This window comes from Anomaloglossus baeobatrachus, chromosome 5 (genome assembly GCF_048569485.1).
Source record: "Anomaloglossus baeobatrachus isolate aAnoBae1 chromosome 5, aAnoBae1.hap1, whole genome shotgun sequence".
Classification (NCBI taxonomy): Eukaryota; Metazoa; Chordata; class Amphibia; order Anura; family Aromobatidae; genus Anomaloglossus; species Anomaloglossus baeobatrachus.
Window position 1 is genome coordinate 519,780,752 of NC_134357.1, and position 25,018 is coordinate 519,805,769.

At 45.2% G+C, this 25,018-nt stretch overlaps 1 protein-coding gene across 1 annotated transcript in view; it reads right to left on the reverse strand.

Moving 5' to 3' along the window:
- LOC142312875 (uncharacterized) overlaps positions 1 to 24,759 on the reverse strand; it is a 115,844-nt gene extending 91,085 nt beyond the window's left edge. The window contains exons 1-7 of the mRNA XM_075351859.1: positions 24,714 to 24,759; positions 18,599 to 18,745; positions 18,293 to 18,469; positions 18,087 to 18,210; positions 17,906 to 18,003; positions 15,911 to 16,001; positions 12,797 to 13,473 (exon numbers count right to left, since the gene is read on the reverse strand). Of these exons, the coding sequence (XP_075207974.1) occupies positions 12,797 to 13,473; positions 15,911 to 16,001; positions 17,906 to 18,003; positions 18,087 to 18,210; positions 18,293 to 18,469; positions 18,599 to 18,676 (1,245 nt within the window). The 5' untranslated portion in view covers positions 18,677 to 18,745; positions 24,714 to 24,759. The remainder of the gene's footprint in view (positions 1 to 12,796; positions 13,474 to 15,910; positions 16,002 to 17,905; positions 18,004 to 18,086; positions 18,211 to 18,292; positions 18,470 to 18,598; positions 18,746 to 24,713) is intronic.
- Positions 24,760 to 25,018: the final 259 nt, after the last annotated feature.

Sequence of the window (25,018 nt, forward strand, 5' to 3'; positions counted from 1 at the left end):
CTGAAGAAACGAGTCGGAGGACGAGAGCTGAACTCTATCCTGTAACCGTGAGATAGAATGTCTCTCACCCATCGGTCTTTTACCTGTGGCAGCCAGGCGCCGCCAAAGCGGGAGAGCCTGCCACCGACCGAGGATGCGGTTTGAGGAGGCCGAGAGTCATGAGGAGGCCGCCTTGGGAGCGGTGCCTCCGGCGGTCTTTTTAGGACGTGACTTAGACCGCCATGAATCGGCGTTCCTCTGATCTTTCTGAGGCCTTTTGGACGAGGCGAATTGAGACCTGCCCGCGGGCCGAAAGGACCGAAACCTCGATTGTACCTTCCGTGGTTGAGGTCTGTTTGGTTTGGACTGGGGTAAGGATGAGTCCTTTCCCTTGGATTGTTTAATGATTTCATCCAATCGCTCACCAAACAAGCGGTCGCCAGACAATGGCAAACCGGTTAAGAACTTTTTGGAAGCAGAGTCTGCCTTCCATTCTCGTAGCCACATGGCCCTGCGGACTACCACCGAATTGGCGGATGCTACCGCCGTACGGCTCGCAGAGTCCAGGATAGCATTAATGGCGTAGGACGCAAACGCCGACGCCTGAGAGGTTAAGGACCCGACTTGCGGGGCAGATGTACGAGTGACTGTATTAATCTGCGCCTGACAAGCTGAGATAGCTTGGAGAGCCCATACGGCTGCGAATGCTGGAGCAAAAGACGCGCCGATAGCTTCATAGATGGATTTTAACCATAATTCCATCTGTCTGTCAGTGGCATCTTTGAGTGAAGCCCCATCTTCCACTGCAACTATGGATCTAGCCGCCAGTCTGGAGATTGGAGGATCCACCTTAGGACACTGAGTCCAGCCCTTGACAACATCAGGGGGGAAGGGATAACGTGTATCCTTAAGGCGCTTGGAAAAACGCTTGTCTGGACAATCCCGGTTTTTCTGGACTGCCTCCCTGAAGTCAGAGTGATCCAGAAACGTACTCAATGTACGCTTGGGAAACCTGAAACGGAATTTCTCCTGAGAAGCTGACTCCTCAATTGGAGGAGCTGGGGGAGAAATATCCAACACCTGATTGATGGTCGCTATTAGATCATTCACAACGGCGTCACCTTCAGGTGTATCTAGGTTGAGAGCGGCTTCAGTATCAGAATCCTGATCTGTTACCTCCGCTTCATCCTCCAGAGAGTCCTCGTGCTGAGACCCTGAACAGTGTGATGAGGTGGAGGGAATTTCCCAGCGAGCCCGCTTAAGCGGCCTGGGACTGCGGTCCGTGTCAGAGACCTCACCCTGGGACCTATGGGTCACCCCAGGGTCCCTTTGCTGTTCCAATTGAGGGGGACCTGGGGTCAGAGACTGAACAGTGCCCGGGACCTGAATCACCGGTCTGGACTGTAAGGCTTCTAGTATTTTAGAAGACCATCTATCCATACTCTCAGACATTTTGTCAGCAAAAGCTGCAAACTCCGTCCCTGTCACCTGGACAGTGGGAGCAGGTGGTTCCACCTGGGCCACCTGTAGCAGAGGCTCCGGCTGAGTAAGTGCCACAGGGGCCGAGCATTGCACACAATGAGGGTCAGTGGAACCTGCCGGTAGTATAGCTGCACATGAGGTACAGGTTGCAAAGTACGCCTGTGCTTTGGCACCCTTGCTTTTTGCGGACGACATGCTGTTGTCTCCTCTGAGAACAATCCAGGAGGGTATATAGCCAAAAATCAACAGAGCGACCGTACAGTGCAAATGTATAGCCTATAAGCCTATATATATATATATATACACTTCGGCACTCAGTGGGGCCAGCACCGCAGGTGCTGCTTACCGACCGCACAGAGCGGTTGTGTGATCACCAGAATCCCTGCCTGGGTCTCCCTGTGATGTCTCTCCTCTCCAGCGTCTGAATCGCTGACAGGAATGGCTGCCGGCGTTCTGTGGGGAGGAGGGGACCGTGGGCGTGCCCAAGAAAAGTGCGGGAATCCAGTGCCCCAGTGTACTGAGTGAGGAGGGAGGAGGATACTAATGTATGCTCCAGCCCTCGGCGCTGACGATCTGTGCAGCGTCCCGCCCTTCCCCTGACTGGCAGGCCTGTGGGCGGGAATATACGACACTAGGCCGCAGAAGCCGGGGACTAAAGTTATAAGCGCGGCCGGCAATAAGCGCGGCCGCGCGGTAGTCCCCGGCGCACTAACACACCCAGCAGTGCTGCAATGTGTATGGCACAAGCGCTCCATGCGCGGTAGTCCCCGGCGCACTAACACACCCAGCAGTGCTGTAATGTGTATGGCACAAGCGCTCCATGCACGGTAGTCCCTGAGCACTAACACACCCAGCAGTGCTGTAATGTGTATGGCACAAGCGCTCCATGCGCGGTCCCCACGGGGACAGAGTACCTCACAGTAGCAGGGCCTTGTCCCTGACGATACCCGGCTCCTGTCCAGCAGATACCCCAGGGGCTGCGGAGGGAGCACGGTCCCCGTGCCTGGAGACCGATTCGGATCCCACTTCACCCAGAGCCCATAAGGGATGGGGAAGGAAAACAGCATGTGGCTCCTGCCGTGTACCCGCAATGGGTACCTCAACCTTAACAACACCGCCGACAAAGTGGGGTGAGAAGGGAGCATGCTGGGGGCCCTGTTATGGGCCCTCTTTTCTTCCAACCGACATAGTCAGCAGCTGCTGCTGACTAAGCTGTGGAGCTATGCGTGGATGTCAGCCTCCTTCGCACAAAGCATGAAAACTGAGGAGCCCGTGATGCATGGGGGGTGTATAGGCAGAAGGGGAGGGGCTTTACACTTTTAGTGTAATGCTTTGTGTGGCCTCCGGAGGCATAGCTATACACCCAATTGTCTGGGTCTCCCAATGGAGCGACAAAGAAATACACTATAATAAGATCCAGTACTCATATTCTAATACTGTCATCCACAAATAAAACAAAAACGGTCCTCCAGTGAGGTAGTTTTACCGACTGTAATAATAACATATTAATGCGTCAGGCAATGAGCTGCTGAGTGTGGCTAAGTACTGGCCGTTTGGCCATTTTTTATCATCAATTGTGATGAACACGAATCGCTGTCACAGGTGGAGGATTCAGTGGTGGCCGCGAGTAACCTGACTGACATCATCGGTGATCGCGCGGCTCACTTCAGTTGCTGCTTGGAGGTGATAGAGAGCGGTCATTGTGTGTGGCCGCTCCTGTCACCTTCATGTAGCAGAGCTGAGAGCGTCGTGGGACATCCATGGACTACGGCGGACCTGGATGGGTTTTTTGGTTTTATTAAATTGGTTAACAAGGATGTTTATTTGTTTTAATTATTCTAAATAAAGGATTTTTTGAATGTGTGTTTATTTAATTTTATTAACAGGTTAAACTTGGAAGTTATCTTGGAGAGACGGCTGCCATGTTTAACCTAGGAGTTAGTGGCAGCTATGGGGTGCTGCCATTAACTCCTTATTACCCCAATTGCCACCGCACCAGGGCAATTCAGGAAGAGTCGGGTAGAGTCCCGGGACTGTCGCATCTAATGAATGCGGCTTTTCCTGGCGGCTGCTGGCTGATATTGTTAGGGTGATGGGCTCCCCATAACGTGGGTCTCACCATCCTGAGAATACCAGCCTTCAGCCGTGTGACTTTACCATGGCTGGTATCAAAATTGGGGGGGACCGCACGCCATTTTTTTAATTATTTATTTATTTTACTACACAATATAGACCCACCCACTGGCTGCTGTGATTGGTTGCAGTGAGACAGCTGTCACTCAGCATGGGGGCGTGTCTGACTGCAACCAATCATAGGCGCCTGTGGGCGGGGGAAGCAGGGAATAATAGATTGAATAATGAGCGGCCGGCATTTTCAAAATAGTTAGAGCCGCCGTAGCTTTTGCACAGCTGTTCATCGCCGTGCTGGTGATCGGGGATCGGTATGTATGAGACAGGGGGAGATACAGACCGACCAACAAAGAAATATTGACAAAAAAAAGGGATATTGACTGACAGCCACATAAAAAATAGATTGACCGACATCGCTCACAAAAAAAACGCACACGGACGGTACGTGTAGCACACGGACATGCTACGTGTGCCGTCCGTGCAGGCACGGACCCATTGACTTTAGCGGGTCCGTGCCTGCGTAATGCCGGCGAAAAACGGACATGTCGAGCGTGTTGGAAAACACACACACGTACAAACGACAAGGACACACGTTCCATGTGTTTTTACGTGTGTGTGCCTGCTACCATAGGGTAGCATTGGTCTACGTGTCTCTGTGCCGCCGGTACGTGCAAAAACGTACCAAACACGTACCGGTGGCACGGATGTGTGTTGGAGGCCTTAGGGACTCCACTCTCTTAGGGACCCCAAAGTTACTAGGTTATAGGGACATCTGTCACCATGTTTTTGCTACCTCATCTGAGAGCAGCATAATTTAGAGACAGAGATCCTGATTCCAGCGATGTGTCACTTGCTGAGCTGTTTGCTGTCATTTTGATAAAATCAATGTTTTCTCTGCTGCAAGTCTAAGGCGGGCTTTACACGCTGCGACATCGCTCCCCGTCGCACATGCGATATGTGGTAATTGCTGCCGTAGCGAACATTATCGCTACGGCAGCTTCACACGCACATACCTGGTCGGCGACGTCGCTGTGACCGCCGAACAATCCCTCCTTCAAGGGGGAGGTGCGTTCAGCGTCACAGCGACGTCACCGCGACGTCACTAAGCGGCCTGCCAATAGAAGCGGAGGGGCGGAGATGAGCGGGACATGACATCCAGCCCACCTTCTTCCTTTCGCATTGCTGGCGGGATGCAGGTAAGGAGATGTTTGTCGTTCCTGCGGCTTCACACACAGCGATGTGTGGTGCTGCAGGAACGAGGAACAACATCGTACCGGCAGCAGCAGCGATATTATAAAAAGGAGCAACGTGTCACTGATCAACGATTTTTGACATTTTTGCGATCGGTGATCGTCGCTCCTAGGGTTTACACGCTGCGATGTCGGTAACGGCACCGGATGTGCGTCACTAACGACGTGACCCCGACGATATATCGTTACCGATGTCTCAACATGTAATGCCCGCCTAACAGTTATAGAGAGCTCATGAATATGTTGCACTACCTAGAAGCATGCCAAGTAGTCCACTACTGCTGATTAAACAGTCATTTTATGAAAACAACACTAAGCATCCTAGTAAGTGACACACCACTGGAATCGGGGTCTCTGCCCTTATGCTGCTCTTAGATTAGGTGGCAAAAATGTGGTGACAGATTCACTTTAAGATTGTGTAAGGACCTATGGTGACTTCAGTCACATGACCAAAGATCTCTGGCAGGAGTCTAAAAGAACTGAACAGGAGACAGGATGATATACAGGACTGGCATTAGGTAGAAAGGAGTGCAAAGTAGACAATTTCATAGGGCGCAGATTCTCCTAGGGGCCCCAGCATTTAGATACTGAAGAGAAGACTGCTTAAGGACCTTTGTGACAACACGTCATGTGACTATGGCTTCTATAAATGGATAATGATCCTAAACACAAGTCAAAATCGACAATAGACTACCTCAAAAGGTGCAAGCTCAAGGTTTACAATGATCTTCACTGTCCCCTGATCTGAACATCATTGAAAATCTGTGGCCAGACCTCAAAAGAGCAGTGCATGCAAGACGACCTGAGAATCTCACAGGAATGGAAGAATTTTTCAAGTAACAATGGATGAAAATCCCTCAAACAGTATGTGAAATACCCTTGATTGGCTACAAAAAGCGTTTACAAGCTGTGATAAATGATGCCCAAGGGGGTGCTACTAGGTATTAACAATGCAGGGTGCACAAACTTTTGCAGTGCCCAGTTTCTTTTTTTTTGTTAACTTAAAAAAAATGTAAAACATGAATATATATATATATATATATATATATATATATATATATATATATATATATATATATATATATATACACACATATATATATACACATATATATACACAGTGCCTACAAGTAGTCTTCAACCCCCTGCAGATTTGGCAGGTTTGATAAGATGCAAATAAGTTAGAGCCTGCAAACTTCAAACAAGAGCAGGATTTATTAACAGATGCATAAATCTTACAAACCAACAAGTTATGTTGCTCAGTTAAATTTTAATAAATTTTCAACATAAAAGTGTGGGTCAATTATTATTCAACCCCTAGGTTTAATATTTTGTGGAATAACCCTGGTTTGAAATTACAGCTAATAATCGTCTTTTATAAGACCTGATCAGGCCGGCACAGGTCTCTGGAGTTATCTTGGCCCACTCCTCCATGCAGATCTTCTCCAAGTTATCTAGGTTCTTTGGGTGTCTCATGTGGACTTTAATCTTGAGCTCCTTCCACAAGTTTTCAATTGGGTTAAGGTCAGGAGACTGACTAGGCCACTGCAACACCTTGATTTTTTCCCTCTTGAACCAGGCCTTGGTTTTCTTGGCTGTGTGCTTTGGGTCGTTGTCTTGTTGGAAGATGAAATGACGACCCATCTTAAGATCCTCGTTGGAGGAGCGGAGGTTCTTGGCCAAAATCTCCAGGTAGGCTGTGCTATCCATCTTCCCATGGATGCGGACCAGATGGCCAGGCCCCTTGGCTGAGAAACAGCCCCACAGCATGATGCTGCCACCACCATGCTTGACTGTAGGGATGGTATTCTTGGGGTCGTATGCAGTGCCATCCAGTCTCCAAACGTCACGTGTGTGGTTGGCACCAAAGATCTCGATCTTGGTCTCATCAGACCAGAGAACCTTGAACCAGTCTGTCTCAGAGTCCTCCAAGTGATCATGAGCAAACTGTAGACGAGCCTTGACATGACGCTTTGAAAGTAAAGGTACCTTACGGGCTCGTCTCGAACGGAGACCATTGCGGTGGAGTACGTTACTTATGGTATTGAGTGAAACCAATGTCCCCACTGCCATGAGATCTTCCCAGAGCTCCTTCCTTGTTGTCCTTGGGTTAGCCTTGACTCTTCGGACAAGCCTGGCCTCGGCACGGGTGGAAACTTTCAAAAGCTGTCCAGGCCGTGGAAGGCTAACAGTAGTTCCATAAGCCTTCCACTTCCGGATGATGCTCCCTACAGTGGAGACAGGTAGGCCCAACTCCTTGGAAAGGGTTTTGTACCCCTTGCCAGCCTTGTGACCCTCCACGATCTTGTCTCTGATGGCCTTGGAATGCTCCTTTGTCTTTCCCATGTTGACCAAGTATGAGTGCTGTTCACAAGTTTGGGGAGGGTCTTAATTAGTCAGAAAAGGCTGGAAAAAGAGATAATTAATCCAAACATGTGAAGCTCATTGTTCTTTGTGCCTGAAATACTTCTTAATACTTTAGGGGAACCAAACAGAATTCTTGTGGTTTCAGGGGTTGAATAATAAATGACCCTCTGAATAAACTTTTCACAATTTAAAAAAAAAAATAAAAAAAGAAATAACATTCTTTTTTGCTGCAGTGCATTTCACACTTCCAGGCTGATCTACAGTCCAAATGTCACAATGCCAAGTTAATTCCGAATGTGTAAACCTGCTAAATCTGCAGGGGGTTGAATACTACTTGTAGGCACTGATATATATATATATATATATATATATATATATATACACACACACACACACACGTACATACATACATACAGTGGGTACGGAAATTTTTCAGACCCCTTTACATTTTTCACTTTGTTTCATTGCAGCCATTTGGTAAATTCAAAAAGTTCATTTTTTATTTATTAATGTACACTCTGCACCCCATCTTGACAAAAAAAACAAAACAGAAATGTAGAAATTTTTGCAATTTTTTTTTAAACAAGAAAAACTGAAATATCACATGGTCATAAGTATTCAGACCCTTTGCTCAGTATTGAGTAGAAGTACCCCTTTGGGCTAGTACAGTCTAGTCTTGATGATGAAAACAAGTTTTTCACACCTGGATTTGAGGATCCTCTGCCATTCTTTCTTGCAGATCCTCTCCAGTTCTGTCAGGTTGGATGGTGAACGTTGGTGGATAGTCATTTTCAGGTCTCTCCAGAGATGCTCAATTGGGTTTACGTCAGGGCTCTGGCTAGGCCAGTCAAGAATGGTCACAGAGTTGTTCTGAACTCACTCCTTTGTTATTTTAACTGTGTGCTTAGGGTCATTGTCTTGTTGGAAGGTGAACCTTCGGCCAAGTCTGAGGTCCAGAGCACTCTGGAAGAGGTTTGCTTATAGGATATCTCTGTACTTGGCCGCATTCATCTTTTCTTCAATAGCAACCAGTCGTCCTGTCCCTGCAGCTGTAAAACACCCCCATAGCAAGATGCTGCCACCACCATGTTTCACTGTTGGGATTGTATTGGGCAGGTGATGAGCAGTGCTTAGTTTTGTCCAGACATACCACTTAGAATTATCACCAAAAAGTTCTATCTTTGTCTCATCAGACCAGAGAATCTTGTTTCTCATAGTCTGGGAGTCCTTCATATGTTTTTTTTGCAAACTCTATGCGGGCTTTCATATGTCTTGCACTGAGGAGATGCTCCAGTCGGACCACTCTGCCATAATGGCCCGACTGTTGTAGGGCTGCAGTGATAGTTGACTTTGTAGACCTTTCTCTCATCTCCCTACTGCATCTCTGGAGCTCAGCCACAGTGATCTTGGGGTTCTTCAAAAACCTGAAGAGTCTTGATGAGAGAGGTAAAGAAGAGTTCTGGTGGTCCCAATCTTCTTCCATTTAAGGATTATGGAGGCCACTGTTGTCTTAGGAACCTTAAGTACTGCAGAAATTCTTTTGTAAACTTGGCCAGAGCTGTGCCTTGCCAAAACTCTGTCTCTGAGTTCATTGGGCAGTTCCTTTGACCTCTGTTAGTCTGATGATTCTCAGTCTGACATGCACTGTGAGCTGTGAGGTCTTATATAGACAGGTGTGTGCCTTTCCAAATCAAATCATTTTTTTCCTCTCACTGAGAACATTCAATAATTTTCCAAATCAAGTCCTATCAGTTTAATTAAACACAGCTGGACTCCAATGAAGGCGTAGAACTATCTCAAGGAAGATCACAAGGAAATGGATAGCATGTGACTTAAGGTTGTGCGACATGGGCAAATCGCTGCCCATGGCGCACAACATCGCCCAGACCCGTCACACTACTTACCTGCCCTGCGACATCGCTGTGACCGGCGAACTGCCTCCTTTCTAAGGGGGCGGTTCGTTCAGCGTCACAGTTGCGTCACTGAACCGCCGCCCAATAGAAGCGGAGGGGCGGAGATGAGCGGGATGAACATCCCGCCCACCTCCTTCCTTCCGCATTGCGGGCGGGAGGCAGGTAAGGAGAGGTTCCTTGTTCCTGCGGTGTCACACGTACCGATGTGTGCTGCCGCATGAACAACATCGTTACTAGCGCAGCAACGATATTCGAGAATGGACCCCCATGTCACCGATGAGCGATTTTGCACGTTTTTGCAACGATGCAAAATCGCTCAAAGGTGTTACACGCAACGGCATCGCTAAAGCGACCGGATGTGTGTCACAAATTCCGTAACCCCAACGAGATTGCTTTAGCGATGTCGCAGCGTGTAAAGCGGCCTTTAAATATGAGTGCCTGAGCAAAGGGTCTGAATACTTATGACCATGTGATATTTCAGTTTTTCTTGTTTAAAAAAATTTGCAAAAATTTCTACATTTCTGGGGTTTTTTTCTGTCAAGATGGGGTGCAGAGTACATTAATGAGAAAAAAATGAACTTTTTTGAATTTACCAAATGGCTGCAATGAAACAAATAGTGAAAAATTTAAAGGGGTCTCAATACTTTCCATACCCACAATATATATATACATACACACACACATACATATACACATATACAGAGAAAATGTGTCATCTATATACACACACATACACACACACATATACAGAGGAAATGTGTCATCTTTAACTATATGCCTTTTAGAGATCATTTCATCTTCAACTTTCTCAACTTTTCTATGCCACTGTATATGCTCATTTAGTTTTTTTCTTCTTGGGTTTTGTCTGTGAAATGACCATAGTGTGAATGTCCTCTTACACATTGGACATATACCAACTTACGCTCCAGGTAATTTCTTTGGTTTTGCTGTAATTTCTTGTACTTTGTAAAAACAGGGGAGTGGCCCCCTTTATTAGCTAGGCATTTCATCTATAAAGCTCATCTAGGCAGGTGTCTTAATTGCTGTGCCTTTATACTGCTCTGCCCTTATCTATATTGAGGTCAACTGACACAAGGTAAGGTTTTAATACTAGAACAGGATAGGACCATCACAATTGGGTACACTTTGTCACACTGGGATAGCTTTTATGCTTTTTTTTTTTTTTTTAAATCAAAATATTGTTAACTAAATACCTTATACAGTGGTACCTTGCTTAAAGGGAACCGGTCATCAGAAATTTAGCTATAAAGCTAAAAAAGTTCCCCCCTCTGCAGCTCCTGGGCTGCATTCTAGGAAGCTTCCTATAGATTTTGTGTCACCTTTTATCCCAAAATAAACACTTTATAAACTGGTACCTTTTCGTATGTAAATTTCTTCATTTTCCATGTGGGCGGGCTGTCTGATGTACGTTGCTGTTCCTCCATCATATTGACGCCGCCCCCGAACGCTGAATTTGAAAGTTCAGGACACCGCCCCTGGGTGCCCGTGGTCCAGCGCATGCGCTGTTCCATTGTAGCGGTGCCGTGCACTGTGTGCACGTGCGACCGCTGTGACGCTTTGCGCGGGCACGAGGTTATGGGCGGCGCTGTTAGTGTCATCAGTAAGTGCCGCCCATAACCTCGTGCTGAGCATGATGGGAAGGAGGGGACGTCCGGGCATCATTCCTCCAGCGCTTGCGCATAACGCTGGAGGAATAGGTGAAAGGGCGGTCACGAGGTTATGGGCGGCGCTGTTAGTGTCATCAGTAAGTGCCGCCCATAACCTCGTGACCTCGTGCTGAGCATGATGGGAAGGAGGGGACGTCCGGGCATCATTCCTCCAGCGCTTGCGCATAACGCTGGAGTAATAGGGGAAAGTGCGGTCACGAGGTTATGGGCGGCACTTACTGATGACACTAACAGCGCCGCCCATAACCTCGTGCCCGCGCAAAGCGTCACAGCGGTCGCACGTGCACACAGTGCACGGCACCGCTACAGTGGAACAGCGCATGCGCTGGACCACGGGCACCCAGGGGCGGTGTCCTGAACTTTCAAGTTCAGCGTTCGGGGGCGGCGTCAATATGATGGAGGAACAGCAACGTAAATCAGACAGCCCGCCCACATGGAAAATTAAGAAATTTACATACGAAAAGGTACCAGTTTATAAAGTGTTTATTTTGGGATAAAAGGTGACACAAAATCTATAGGAAGCTTCCTAGAATGCAGCCCAGGAGCTGCAGAGGGGGGAACTTTTAGCTTTATAGCTAAATTTATGATGACAGGTTCCCTTTAACGAGAACAATCCGTTCTGGGACTGTGCTTGTTAATCAAGGTACTCGTTCAGCAGAGCAAGATTTCCCATAGGAAATCATTGCAATGCTGACGATCCGTTCCACAACTTCTAAAATGTCCCATCCTGGTCCCCTATTCTATCATTCCACACATGCACAAACACACACAAACAGACACAAACTCACACAAACACACATGCACGCACGCACACACACATATTATATGCTCACCTTACCTTCCGTTCCATCGCCGGTCTCCTGGGACTTGCTGTTCTCTGGTATGGGGCCGGGCTGTGTAACGCGTTACCATAACGACGAGACAGGAAGTTCCCGGCCAGAGCGCTGACGTCAAAGGCAGAGCCGCTTGCCTCTGATTGGCCAGCGCTCTGCCTTTCATTAGCGATGACAGGAAGTTCCTCCCTCGTCGCTATGGATGCAGATACACAGCGTGGACTGGAGCGGAGCGGCGCACTACAGCACCCAGGAGGCCGGCGATGAAACGAAAGGTAAACATATTATGTTATATTATATGTTCACCTTACCTTCTGTTCCATCGCAAGCCTCCTGGGTCTTGTAGTTCGCCGCGAGGACGTCGCGATGTACCTGGGAACTACAAGAACCATGAGACTGGCGGTGGAACGGAAGGTAAGGTGAGCATAATACTGTATGTGCGTGTGTGTTTATGTATGTTTGTGCGTACATGTGTGTGTTTGTGTGGACTGCAAGTGCGGGTCAGAGTGTGGTGGATGGACGAAACCGGAAGTGTGAGCGGTGAGAATTTCGCTCGTACAGCAAAGCTTTCTCGTAAAGCGGGTTACAAATTTACAGAAAGCTTTGCTTGTTAAGCGAAATTCTCGTTAAGAGGGTTACTCCTTAAGCGAGGTACCACTGTATAGGCCGTGTGTATTTAGTCCTGTCTGTTACCTGGTGACGTGAGGGGCTGGGGAACCTCCATCATGACGTCCTTGTACAGATCTTTGTGTCCTTCTAAATACTCTCACTCCTCCATGGTCTCTAATTAAGTGTCCTTTCAGTGCAATTCTATTTTCTTATCGATAATGGATTTTTATTGGTAATTGCATACTTTTGTTTGTCATTATTTATTACAAATGACTATACTTTGTAATGGTGTATTTTTTTCTTTTATTATTTATCCTTAAAAGAAGATTATAACTATGAAAATAAATTCAGTGAATTCTCTGATGGGCAACAATAATTGATTTATGTGTAAAACATTTCTTAAAAATGACTTGTCCCAAGATGAATATTCTCACATTTAGGTGGATTAGATTTCTTAGAATATTGCTCACATTCTGAATACGAAAATAATATTTCCCTGATTTGTAAACCATTTGAATTTTTGTAAAACATTTCCTCATCTAAACATGAAAATGGCTTTTCCCTGTGTGAATTCTTTGATGTTCAACAAGATTTGATTTCTGTGAAAAACATTTCCCACATTCTGGACATGAAAATGGCTTCTCTCCCGTGTGGGTTCTCTGATGTCTTACAAGAATAGATTTCTGATTAAAACATTTCCCACATTCTGAACATGAAAATGGCTTTTCCCCTGTGTGAATTCTCTGATGTGCAACAAGAACTGATTTCTCTGTAAAACATTTATCACACTCTGTACATGAAAACAGTTTCTCAAATGTGTGAATTCTTTGATGTTTAACAAGATTTGATTTATTTGTAAAACATTTTCCACATTCTGTACATGAAAATGGCTTCTCCCCTGTGTGAGTTATCTGATGTGTAATGAGACTTGATTTAAAGCTAAAAAGTTTCCCACAATCTAAACATGAATATGGCTTCTCCCCTGTGAGAGCTCGTTGATGTTCACCATCTCTTCTGTTATTTTTATTTTGCTCAACAGTCTGTAATGAATCAGAAGATTGGAGCTGATGTAAAGGATGAAATGTTAGATCTTTACTGTTAAGGGCTGAAGGTATATCTGGGATAGAGGCATGCTCTTTACATGTATCTGGTGTGATATCTTGATCATCTGCTTTAAGGTATGAAAATATTGGATACTTCTGTGAACACTTGGTATAGTGATCTATCAAATATAAACAATAGAATTTTTTAAATATTATAGCCTCAAGAGTATATTTTAATATTTAATAACATTTCTATATAAATGATCTTACAATTTGTAGTAAATTTAAATTTTCAATTAAAATAGTGGCAAAACTGTGACAAACAACAGGTATTGAAATGGTCCCGATGGATGTCTGATTGGTGTCTGTTTTGTTGCCCATTGCCCTCCTTCCCCACAAAGAAAGTTTGGCGAACTAATGGGATGCCAAAGTATTACTTACAATACCAGTTAAATAATGTTGTATTTCGATAGAACATACACCAAATATGCTTATCTTTTTATTTAGTTTTGGGGGGGGATTTGGAATTTATACATATTTTACATATAAATTAACTTACAATCGCTTATACTGGATACTGCAGTACATTAGTATTGCATTATAAAGTGAAAATAAAATTCTTACATGAACCACAGCCATAGGATGTACTTCTTAGAAGGACCAAGATGACGGCGATGAGAGGCTTCGAAAAGCCCCTTGCTGCCACGGCAGCACATTAGTTTGTCAAACTTGCATTGTGTTGAAGTAGGGTAATGGGTGACAAAACAGACACCAGACACCAATCAGATGTCACCAATTAGATTCATGTAAATCAGAGGTGTGAAATTACATTTCATGAAGAGCCATTTGAGAGACACTTAATTTGGGGAGAACTGGACCAATTAATGAAATTATCCTGCGCATTATTAATATTATTATTAATAACATTAGTTTATAATATTAATTCTGCTCAATATTAAGCAATAATATTAAAGGGAACCTGTCACCAGATTTGGCGACTATAAGGTGCGGCCACCATCACTGAGCTCTTGTACACAGCACTAATTTGGCAAAAGCCAAATTATAATGCAGGACAAAATAGTCAGCACAGACCAAGATAAATTCTATAGATGAGTACGCTAAGCAACTGATTAAAATTCAAAAACCTTTATTGTCTATGCAAAATAATTTAAAATCAATGGACACGTGTACAACAATGAAGTGAGTAGGAGATTATACAGAACAGCAATATATGCAGGTAAGTAGAATCACTTCATAGTATTCAAAGAATCGTGTCCACCATTCTCCCCTGGAAGAAGGCAGCACGCTGAAACACGCGTCGGGAGTGAGGGGCCTTACAGCACCTTATCAGGTATTTATTACCCTTTGAACTATGTTTTTTTTCAGTATAGTACCTTTTAAGACAGGCTATGGGAGTCCATCCCCTATGTACGATGGTACTGGCCATATAGTATTTTCTATGGACCTAGGAACATAACCTTTGGGTCTTCCATGAGCCTGACTTTTACTAAACATTCTGACTGTCATTTAATAGAGGGATTTCATTAACTTGTTTAAAACTTTCTTTTTTAAATTTAGTTCAGTTATTAGATTGCAGTATACAATATATACCTCAGGTCTTTGATATAGATACTGATATCGTGGGGTCAGATTCATGTGGATTATTTATGCCTGGAATATATAATATCATTATCCCTCCTCTCTTGCAGAAGGCAGTTGCATTGTGTGTAAACTAACCATTGCTTGTATAATTATTGTCACCCACTTATGAAAACTATGAAGTGATTCTACTTACTGGCATATATTGCTGTGCTGTATAATCTCCTGCTCACTTCATTGTTGTACGCTTGTCCGTTGATTTAAACCTCTTTTGCATATACAATACAGGTTTTTGAATTGTAATCAGTCACCTAGCGTACTTTTCTAAATGATTTTTTTCCCTAGTATTATACTGACCATCTGATGTCTTCATCTGTTTTCAGCGTCGCTTCAGTCGATGTCCGGCAGCTTGTGACCTGCTTGGATCACTCCAGTTTTCATAGAGCAAGCTGAGATCACTCTTCAATATAAGTCTGTGAGAGCATCATTCTGGCTCTCATACACTTAATCATCATATTACATGGCACTGTATACTTACAATTGATCATTTTGCCTTTCTGCCCAGTAAATTCTTCTTTTCTCTGCTTTATGTAAAAACAGGAAGTCTCTTGTCCCTGCATGAATCATTCTCGCCAAAACTCCTGACCCACCTGCTCCCCTCCTCCGCCCTGCCATTGACGTTGGCAGTGACTCTTGTCTCAGTCAGTATAAATTGACTCTCTGTTTCTACAAAAAGCTTAGAAGGAATCAGCTAGTCAGATTTTAATCATGTTATGTCACAGACGTAAGGGAAAACAGGCATTAACTGTATAGAATGGCAAAATGAACAAATCTAAGTACGTAGTGCTATATAATATGATGATTGCATTATACTAAGAGGATACAAACTTTGATGGAAGTGATTCTTTAAGAGTAAAATCCACATCCAAAAAATTGGATGAACAAACCCTAAAATATTCAACATATATTTCACAAGCTACTGACCTATTAGAATTTACATTTTTGGATACTGCTCACCTGTTTGATTATCTATAGGTATCTCCTCTTTACACCACTCATCACCCCTCACATATGTCTCTGTAGTATTAACATGGGTCAGATCTTCACCCTGAAACAAATATAAAAATCACAGACAGAAAAGATTATAAATTGACATGATGACCACAAATTACATAATAGCTGTAGTTAACACAGAGCTGAAGGTCTCCTGTACAACCAACCTGTCGGCTCCTAATTCTAAACAGTAGACTCCAAAACAAGAAAATTGTGAGAAGATCCACACAACATCTAATGTCTATGATCAGCTTTATCCTGTCAACTCCACCAAGTATGAAACATACACTAAATGGCCACTTTATTGGAGACACCCAAGTATTTTTTTGGATTTTCTTGGTCTTCTGAAAACATATTAAAGATTCCACTAGGTGTTGAGCTTGTTCTGTAGGAATATTGTCCAATTAGATGGAGGTACTGACAAGCTCTGAACAAGGCGTTCCAGCCTAGTCCCAGGGATGCTCTATAGGACTAAGATCTGGAGACTGTGCAGGTCAAAAAAGCAAAAATAAATTATAAGCCCATTATGACATGGTACATTGTCCCTCTGCAATAGGGTAAACAGCTGCCATAAAGGGATGATCTCGCTCTTCCATAATGCCTACTTAAAGGGAACCGGTCACCAGTTTTATGGCCTATAAGCTGCGGCCACCACCAGTGGGCTCTTCTGAAGCCTGTGTGCATGACGCGTCCACGTCATACACACTCGCCGGCACTGAGGTCTGAAGTATTGTAGTGCGCCTGCGCAGGACCTCAGTGCCGGCGAGTGTGTATGAAGTGGACGCGTCATGCACACAGGCTTCAGAAGACGGAAGAGCAAGATGGCCGAGAGAAGAGGCGTCGGTCTCGGAGAACAGCGCCGCCCACCGGGCCAACCAGCACCACATCGACCGGTTTAGGTGAGTATTATAAAGTGTTTTTTATGTTCTCACAGCGGCCTGCGCTCTTATATACAGCATGTTAGAATGCTGTATATAAGAGCCCACTGGTGATGGCCGCAGCTTATAGGCCATAAAACTGGTGACAGGTTCCCTTTAAGTCCTAGTGTCCAAACATCCATCCACAGATGTTAAAGGACCTATGGTGTACTCAAAAACATTTCCCACACTGTTACTCCACCATCCTTCAATCTTGACACCTGATAATAATAATAAATAAAATTATTATTATTAATTATTATTATTATGTTACTCCACCATCCTTCAATCTTGACACCTGATTGGAAGGGTACATAGATTACTCATGCTGCTTATCCCAGATTCTGAGCAACACAATTCTGCATTCATTTAACCAAGCAATGTGTTTACATTGCTCCACGAGATCATTTTTGCTCTCTTTTGCCTAGTTAGTTTTCTTTCTATTTCCTTTTGACAGCAATGGCACTAGAAATCATCATGTGCTGCTGTAACCCATAGGTGCAAAGCCACAAGTGCATCACACATTAGTTGGACACCAGCATTGAATAATGCTGTACTGTATTTTTCATGACATGACTGTGCAATACTTGTTCTCGGAACGAGTCTCAATATCTTCTTCAACGAGATATTTACATTCTAAGGTTTCCCTTTCATTTTCATTGAATGTTTTTCTTCGATTACAATATTCTTAGAATACTCTTGTAACCGCTACAAGTAAAAAACCCTGAAAACGTTAGCAGTTTTTATATACTGATCATGGCCAGCTAATCAAACATTTTCCTTATTTGAAGACTCTCAAATTAATCAATCTTCATATTCAAATGTGGATTCATACAAAAAAATCACTTAATTTTCTGCTGTACTGCGGGGTCAGAGGTCTAATTTCCATACAAAAACAAGTTTCAATTGGGAAAGGGTCACCGACTCTAATAAATTGTCTGTTCAGTGTATAATACTGGTGGATAAATTAAGACTGAGCACAAGACCTTCACAGCCGTCAACACATCATAGGGAGATTTCATGACACCTTCTCTCCATCTACCTGATGATCCTGAGGAACATCGGGATTTTCTTGTTTACAGTCCTGTGGAAGAAGAGGACGGGGACATCTCTCTGGTGTTGTCCTCTCACTGGATAGAACTGGAAGAAACACATACAGGGACTGAATTAATTCCTTACATACAGATAATTATAGGCCGTGTGTATTTAGTCCTGTCTATTACCTGGTGATGTGAGGGGCTGGGGATCCTCCATCATGACGTCCTGGTACAGATCTTTATGTCCTTCTAAATACTCCCACTCCTCCATGGAGAAATAGATGGTGACATCCTGACACCTTATAGGAACCTGACACATACAATGATACCGTCATCCCCCAATCCCTTCATAGTGTTACTGTATAATGTCCCAGCATTCCCAGCAGTGTCACCTCTCCAGTCAGCAGCTCAATCATCTTGTAGGTGAGTTCTAGGATCTTCTGGTCATTGATGTCCTCATGTATCAGGGCATGAGGTGAAGGTCCTGTGATTGGGCTCAGGGGTCTTCCCCATCCCTCAGACAGAGGGTCCTGACAGCGCTCACCAGAGGTCTTCACTACTGTGTAATCCTGGTTATGGAGAAACACATTAATAAATCTCACTACAGACATTTCCAGAGTCCTCACCTCTCCAGTTCTGTGCATCTGTTATTCCCATAGATAAGAATGATGTAATGTGACGTCATTAGAATCTCTCACCTTTCCAGTAAGATGGAAGAGGATCTCTAGGGTGAGGTGTAATATCCTCTCCGCCATCTTGTCCCTGTCCCTATCCATTCTTGACGGCTCAATCAGGAAAATTCTCTTATATAGAAGATCTCCGAGAGGATCAGATATTGTAGGGACCTGAATGGAGAGAAGATGATAATGTAACATCAGAAAGATCCCATGTAAGAAATCTCCAGAGCTGTTACCGATCACTACATCCAGTCCTGTCCCCGTCCTTCCCCCGGTATAACACACAATCCAACTATAGTCACACACAGAGATTTATCACAGAATACCTCCAGTCCAACTACAAAGACACAGAACTAATCTAAAAGGAAAATGTAATATATCTGAATCTTCATTAGAGGGAACCTGTCACCGTTTTCTTCAGTATTGACCCAAAAGTATCACCTTCTGTAGCTCCTGGGCTGCATTCTATGCGCAGGCGCGAGATTCAGCCCAGTTCGTGGATGATAACAGAGGCGTCAGGCGCATCAATCATCAAAGGAGGACAGCAAACAGGTGTAGGAGGGGGACACAGGTGCTGAAAAAGAGTATGTCCAAGTTATGTCTGGGGTTTGCAAGGGGAGTCAGGAACAAGGTGCACCTTCATAGAATGCAGCCGAGGAGCTGCAGAAGGTGATACCTTTGGGTTAATACTAAAAAAAACTGGTGGCAGGTTCCCTTTAAATATTTCAGAAAAATAAGCCACAAAGTTATAAAGGGACACAGTGCCTGATATAGTGGTAGATTGACTTTCAAAAAGGTATTGTTATCCTTATTAAATTGTGACCCTTATTGTTAGCTACATTACACAATGAAGGCTGAACAGGTTATTGTTATGATGGGAAATGGCTGACTATGCATGTCCACAACTAATATTATTTTACCCTAATCATACTACGCTTATATATTTAGTCAATACTATATTTATACCAATCTCATACTGTGTGCCTATCTTCTTTGTATTTTTTAGCGATATGTTTTCACCTGTTAAATATATACTACTTTAATATTAGTTCATGGTTCTCTTCTTTTCTTCAGGAACTTGTTCTGGGACTTAAAGATTGTGGTTTTCAAGGATATTATATTGAAGTGCTATTTTTAACTCTTGTTTCCACATATGATATTATTAATGATCTGTAAAGCCATAAAGTGCAGGAACATCCACAGAGATCAGGATGGCAGAATCGGGACTTTAGTAACAGATAATGATAGAACATTAATATACCCTGAAAGTGACAACATAGAGCGGACGACGGCCATTATAGTGTCACGAAGACTATGGGATAGAGAGGAACTGGCGCTCCTAAGCTGTCCCTCAAGCTAGGGAGCCATATGCTATCCCTAATCTCAGGGATACTCCTGATGGTGGAGATGCCGAAATCTCCTTCACTGCCCTGCTCCTGACCAGTCCTGATCTTATTGGCCCCTCCCCAGGGAGGGACGAGACGGGAGTGTGATGAAACTCACAGTAAAAGACAGACAATGGAAAACCAAACCTCTGTCAGCACACACACACACACACACACACACACGTTAAGACAATAAGAGATTCAAGAGGAAAAACAAGAGCAGGAAGGAAGCTACAAAACAACAGGGGTAAACTCCCCAACTGCACCAAGCAATAAGCACTACTATTTCCAGAAAGTCTGGGACACCACATCTCACAGACCAACAAAGAACAAACTATAGCTGGCATGGTTGGAAAGATTCAAGCAGCATAAATAGGAGAGGAGCAGATGTGATAGGCCTCCACACAACATATGATCATCAAAGGCGCAAGCAGACCAGCAGAGGTTAACTTTGTCTAGCCTGCCTATTTATCAGCACACAGCAGGTCGATGCCCAAGTCTGCCTGTATTGATCCCAGACACCAGAGAAACCATGAAGCGGCGTGTCAGGATCTTAAATTTGAACAGAGCCCCATGCCGCCATGACAGTCTGTGAAGCTTGTGCAAAACTCCGGGTCACAAGTAGAGACTGTACAGTAAGAGAGCAGCAAGCAGCTTCATGAGACAAGTGACGCAATCTAATCCAGTTGTAGCAGTGTTTACCCCCAGTCATCCTCCATGAACCATAACGTAGTGAGGCCTCCATTAGGATTCCCTGTCCCATATCTGATAGGACACGTGTGCCTGTTTGATTCTGTGTGCAGGGTTTTCCCTGATGCACAACTCTGCGACAGTCAGTACTTCAGTGACCTTCTACCACACTTTCAATTGAATGTAACAGGTGTTAAAGGGTTGGGGTGTGATCACCTCTGCCAACAAAGGGGACTAATACCAAGAGAGGTAGAAAGGGGGTTGTTGTTGGTGTTGTGTCTTGGAATGGCTAGTATTTGTTCCTGCAGCCAGATCCCTCTGCTACCAATTGGACTATTGGAGTTCTACTTTTTCAAGTTTTGCACTGTCTTGACCATTCTGCTGGATTTAAAAGGATATTCCTATCTCCAAGATCCTATCCTAATATGTAGTAGGTGTAATAATAAAAATATTAGCTAATACCACCAATTAGAGATGTAGTATAGTTCTTCTGATTAGGTATGTTGATTACCTCATGTTAAGGGCATTGCAGGACCTTAGGTATCCATGGTTACGATCACACATATAGTCACAGTTACTTAGTTGCTAGTGGTCATAGATGCCCAATGTCCTGTAATGCCCTGAACATGAGATAAGCAACACAGTGAATCAGGAGAACTTTACTACATTTCTAATTGGAGGTATTTGCTGATATTATTATTATTATTATTATTATTATTACATCTGCTACATATTAGCATAGGATATTGGAGATGGGAATACCCCTTTAAGGAGCTACTCTAAAGACCAGTGTCTTATTTTCCTTGGCATCAGATTAGGCTGCTTTCACACATCCGTTTTTTGCTGAGCGGCACAACACGGCGCTTTGCAGAAAAAACGCAACCGTTTTTTTTTTGCCTCCGGTTGCGTTTTTTTTCCTGCATAGACTTGCATTAGCGCCGTATTGTGCCGCATGGCCTTGCATTGCGTCCGTTTTTTGCCGGATGCGGCATATTTAGCCCATGCGGCGGCCGGATGGAACGTTGCCTGGCACGTTTTTTCGTGCAGTGAAAAAACCGCATCTCACCGAATCCCGCGCGATTTACAATGCAAGCCTATGATCGCCGGATGCGGCAAAAACCGCAACCGGACGCCGGATGCGTTTTTTTGCACTGTGCATGCTCAGTATCAAGCCGCATCTGTCAAAAAACGGACGGGCCGCATGGAAAAACTCATGCAACGGATCCGTTTTTTTCGTCGCATCCGTTGCATAGGTTTTTCAGCCGGATTGAACCGCACTGCAAAAAAACGGATGTGTGAAAGCAGCCTTAGGCCCCCTTCACACGTCCGTGAAAAACACGCACGTGTGTTACGGGCCGTTTTTCGGGTCCGTGTCCCGTTTTTGTGTCCGTTTTTATGGTCCGTGTGGCACCTGTGTGAATTGCGTATGCTAGCTGTGTTTGTGTGCAGAACGTCCGTGTGTGCGTGTGGAATTAACGTGTATGTGTACGTGTAATGTCCGTGTGTAATGTCCGTGTGTGTGATGCACAATGTCGTTTATAAATGTCGGCTGACAGCAGACAGAGTTGCGCGATGAGAATGAACTCGGGTGAACTTCACCCGACTTCATCCTCATACCGCGGCTCTGTCTGTGTCGAGTACTGATTAGCGGTCACCTGTGAAGGATTCACCGGTGACCGCTAATCCCCCGATTGACTGAAGTGTCCCCCCCTCTCTCATACTCACCGATCCCCGATCACCGGTGCTGCACGGCATTCACACGGCTGCGGCGGCTTTTACTATTTTGAAAAAGCCGGCCGCTCATTAAACAATCTCCTATTCCCTGCTTTCCCCGCACACCGGTGCCTATGATTGGTTACAGTGAGACACGCCCCCACGCTGAGTGACAGGTGTCACACTGCACCCAATCACAGCAGCCGGTGGGCGTGTCTATACTGTGCAGTAAAATAAATAAATAAATAATTAAAAAAAAACGGCGTGCGGTTCCCCCCAATTTAAAAGCCAGCCAGATAAAGCCATACGGCTGAAGGCTGGTATTCTCAGGATGGGGAGCTCCACGTTATGGGGAGCCCCCCACCCTAACAATATCAGTCAGCAGCCGCCCAGAATTGCCGCATACATTATATGCGACAGTTCTGGGGCTGTACCCGGCTCTTCCCGATTTGCCCTGGTGCCGTTGGCAAATCGGGGTAATAAGGAGTTATTGGCAGCCCATAGCTGCCAATAAGTCCTAGATTAATCATGTCAGGCGTCTATGAGACACCTTCCATGATTAATCTGTAAGTTACAGTAAAAAAACACACACCAGAAAAAATCATTTATTAGAAATAAAAAACACAAACACATTCCCTCATTACCAATTTATTAACCCCGACAAACCCTCCATGTCCGGCGTACTCCACGGACCTCCAGCGTCGCGTCCAGCTCTGCTGCATGGAGGTGACAGGAGCAGCAGAAGACACCGCCGCTCCGGTCACCTCCACACAGCAAATGAGGTGAGTAGCGCGATCAGCTGCTGTCAGTCAGGTAACTCGCGGCCACCGCTGGATCCAGCGGTGGCCGCGGGTAACCTCAGTGACAGCAGCTGATCGCGCTACTCACCTCATTTGCTGTGTGGAGGTGACCGGAGCGGCGGTGTCTTCTGCTGCTCCTGTCACCTCCATGCAGCAGAGCTGGACGCGACGCTGGAGGTCCGTGGAGTACGCCGGACATGGAGGGTTTGTCGGGGTTAATAAATTGGTAATGAGGGAATTTGTGTGTGTTTTTTATTTCCAATAAAGGATTTTTTCGGGTGTGTGTGTTTTTTTACTGTAACTTACAGATTAATCATGGAAGGTGTCTCATAGACGCCTGACATGATTAATCTAGGACTTATTGGCAGCTATGGGCTGCCAATAACTCCTTATTACCCCGATTTGCCAACGGCACCAGGGCAAATCGGGAAGAGCCGGGTACAGCCCCAGAACTGTCGCATATAATGTATGCGGCAATTCTGGGCGGCTGCTGACTGATATTGTTAGGGTGGGGGGCTCCCCATAATGTGGAGCTCCCCATCCTGAGAATACCAGCCTTCAGCCGTATGGCTTTATCTGGCTGGTATTAAAATTGGGGGGAACCGCACGCCGTTTTTTTTTAATTATTTATTTATTTATTTTACTGCACAGTATAGACACGCCCACCGGCTGCTGTGATTGGGTGCAGTGTGACACCTGTCACTCAGCGTGGGGGCGTGTCTCACTGTAACCAATCATAGGCGCCGGTGGGCGGGGAAAGCAGGGAATACGAGATTGTTTAATGGGCGGCCGGCTTTTTCAAAATAGTAAAAGCCGCCGCAGCAGTGTGAATGCCGTGCAGCGCTGCGCCGGAGATCGGGGAACGGTAAGTATGAGAGAGGGGGGGAAACTGACCGACAGAGAGACAGAGAGACTGACCGACGGACTCAGGGAGATTGACCGACATACACAGAAATAGAAAGAATAGCCGACATCACTAGAAATAAAAACACCAAACGGACACGGACTATAGGTATATGCATACGTGTTTACTAACGTGTGTGCACATACCCATAGACTTTCATTGTGTCCACGTGTGCGTGCTCCGTGCAGATAACGGACATGCATCCGTGCCAAACGCAAACACATACGGATCACGGACACGCACACACGGACATAATGAAATAACGGACGTGTGACCACAATCATAGATTAACATTGGTGCACGTTTGGCCGTGTCTCCGGTATATACGGAAACGGACCAAACACGCACGTGTATCACGGACGTGTGAAGGGGGCCTTCCAGGCAGCATCCCCAGATTTGTTCATGTTGCTGTGTTACAGACTCTGATGAATTACATCTATGGTTGTTGGAATATTCTCCACGTGATCATAAAGATTCTTGGATTGTTCACCGGTCTGCTGCCCCTGCCTGCCTCATCACACCAATACAGGCAGATCTCCTGATATACCAACTGAGACGGGAACACGTTCTGTCTCCTGGAGTGTGAACGCAGCACTGAGGGGGTTAATGCCACCTGCGCCCAGTAATGGGGAATCTCCACATACCTCCTCCTGCAGAGCCGCACACTAGATATATGGTAGAGGCTAAAATGTATGGGCTCCTTCCAGGTTAGTGGGCGTAACCAGCTTGGTTAATAGGCGTATATGGCTGCTCTGTTCTTCCAGGACCTGTGATGATGTCACATGGAGGGGAGGAGTCAGGGGGGTCACATGATCAGCTCCTCAGTGTGTGCAGGACTCTGCTGTGCTAGGTGTCATGGGGCTGGATGAGGGGAAGGTTATGTGTGGGGTCAGGAGGGGTTTACAGTGTGGATGTAGTAGAGCCGTGTGTGTCTGACGTGTGTACGGAG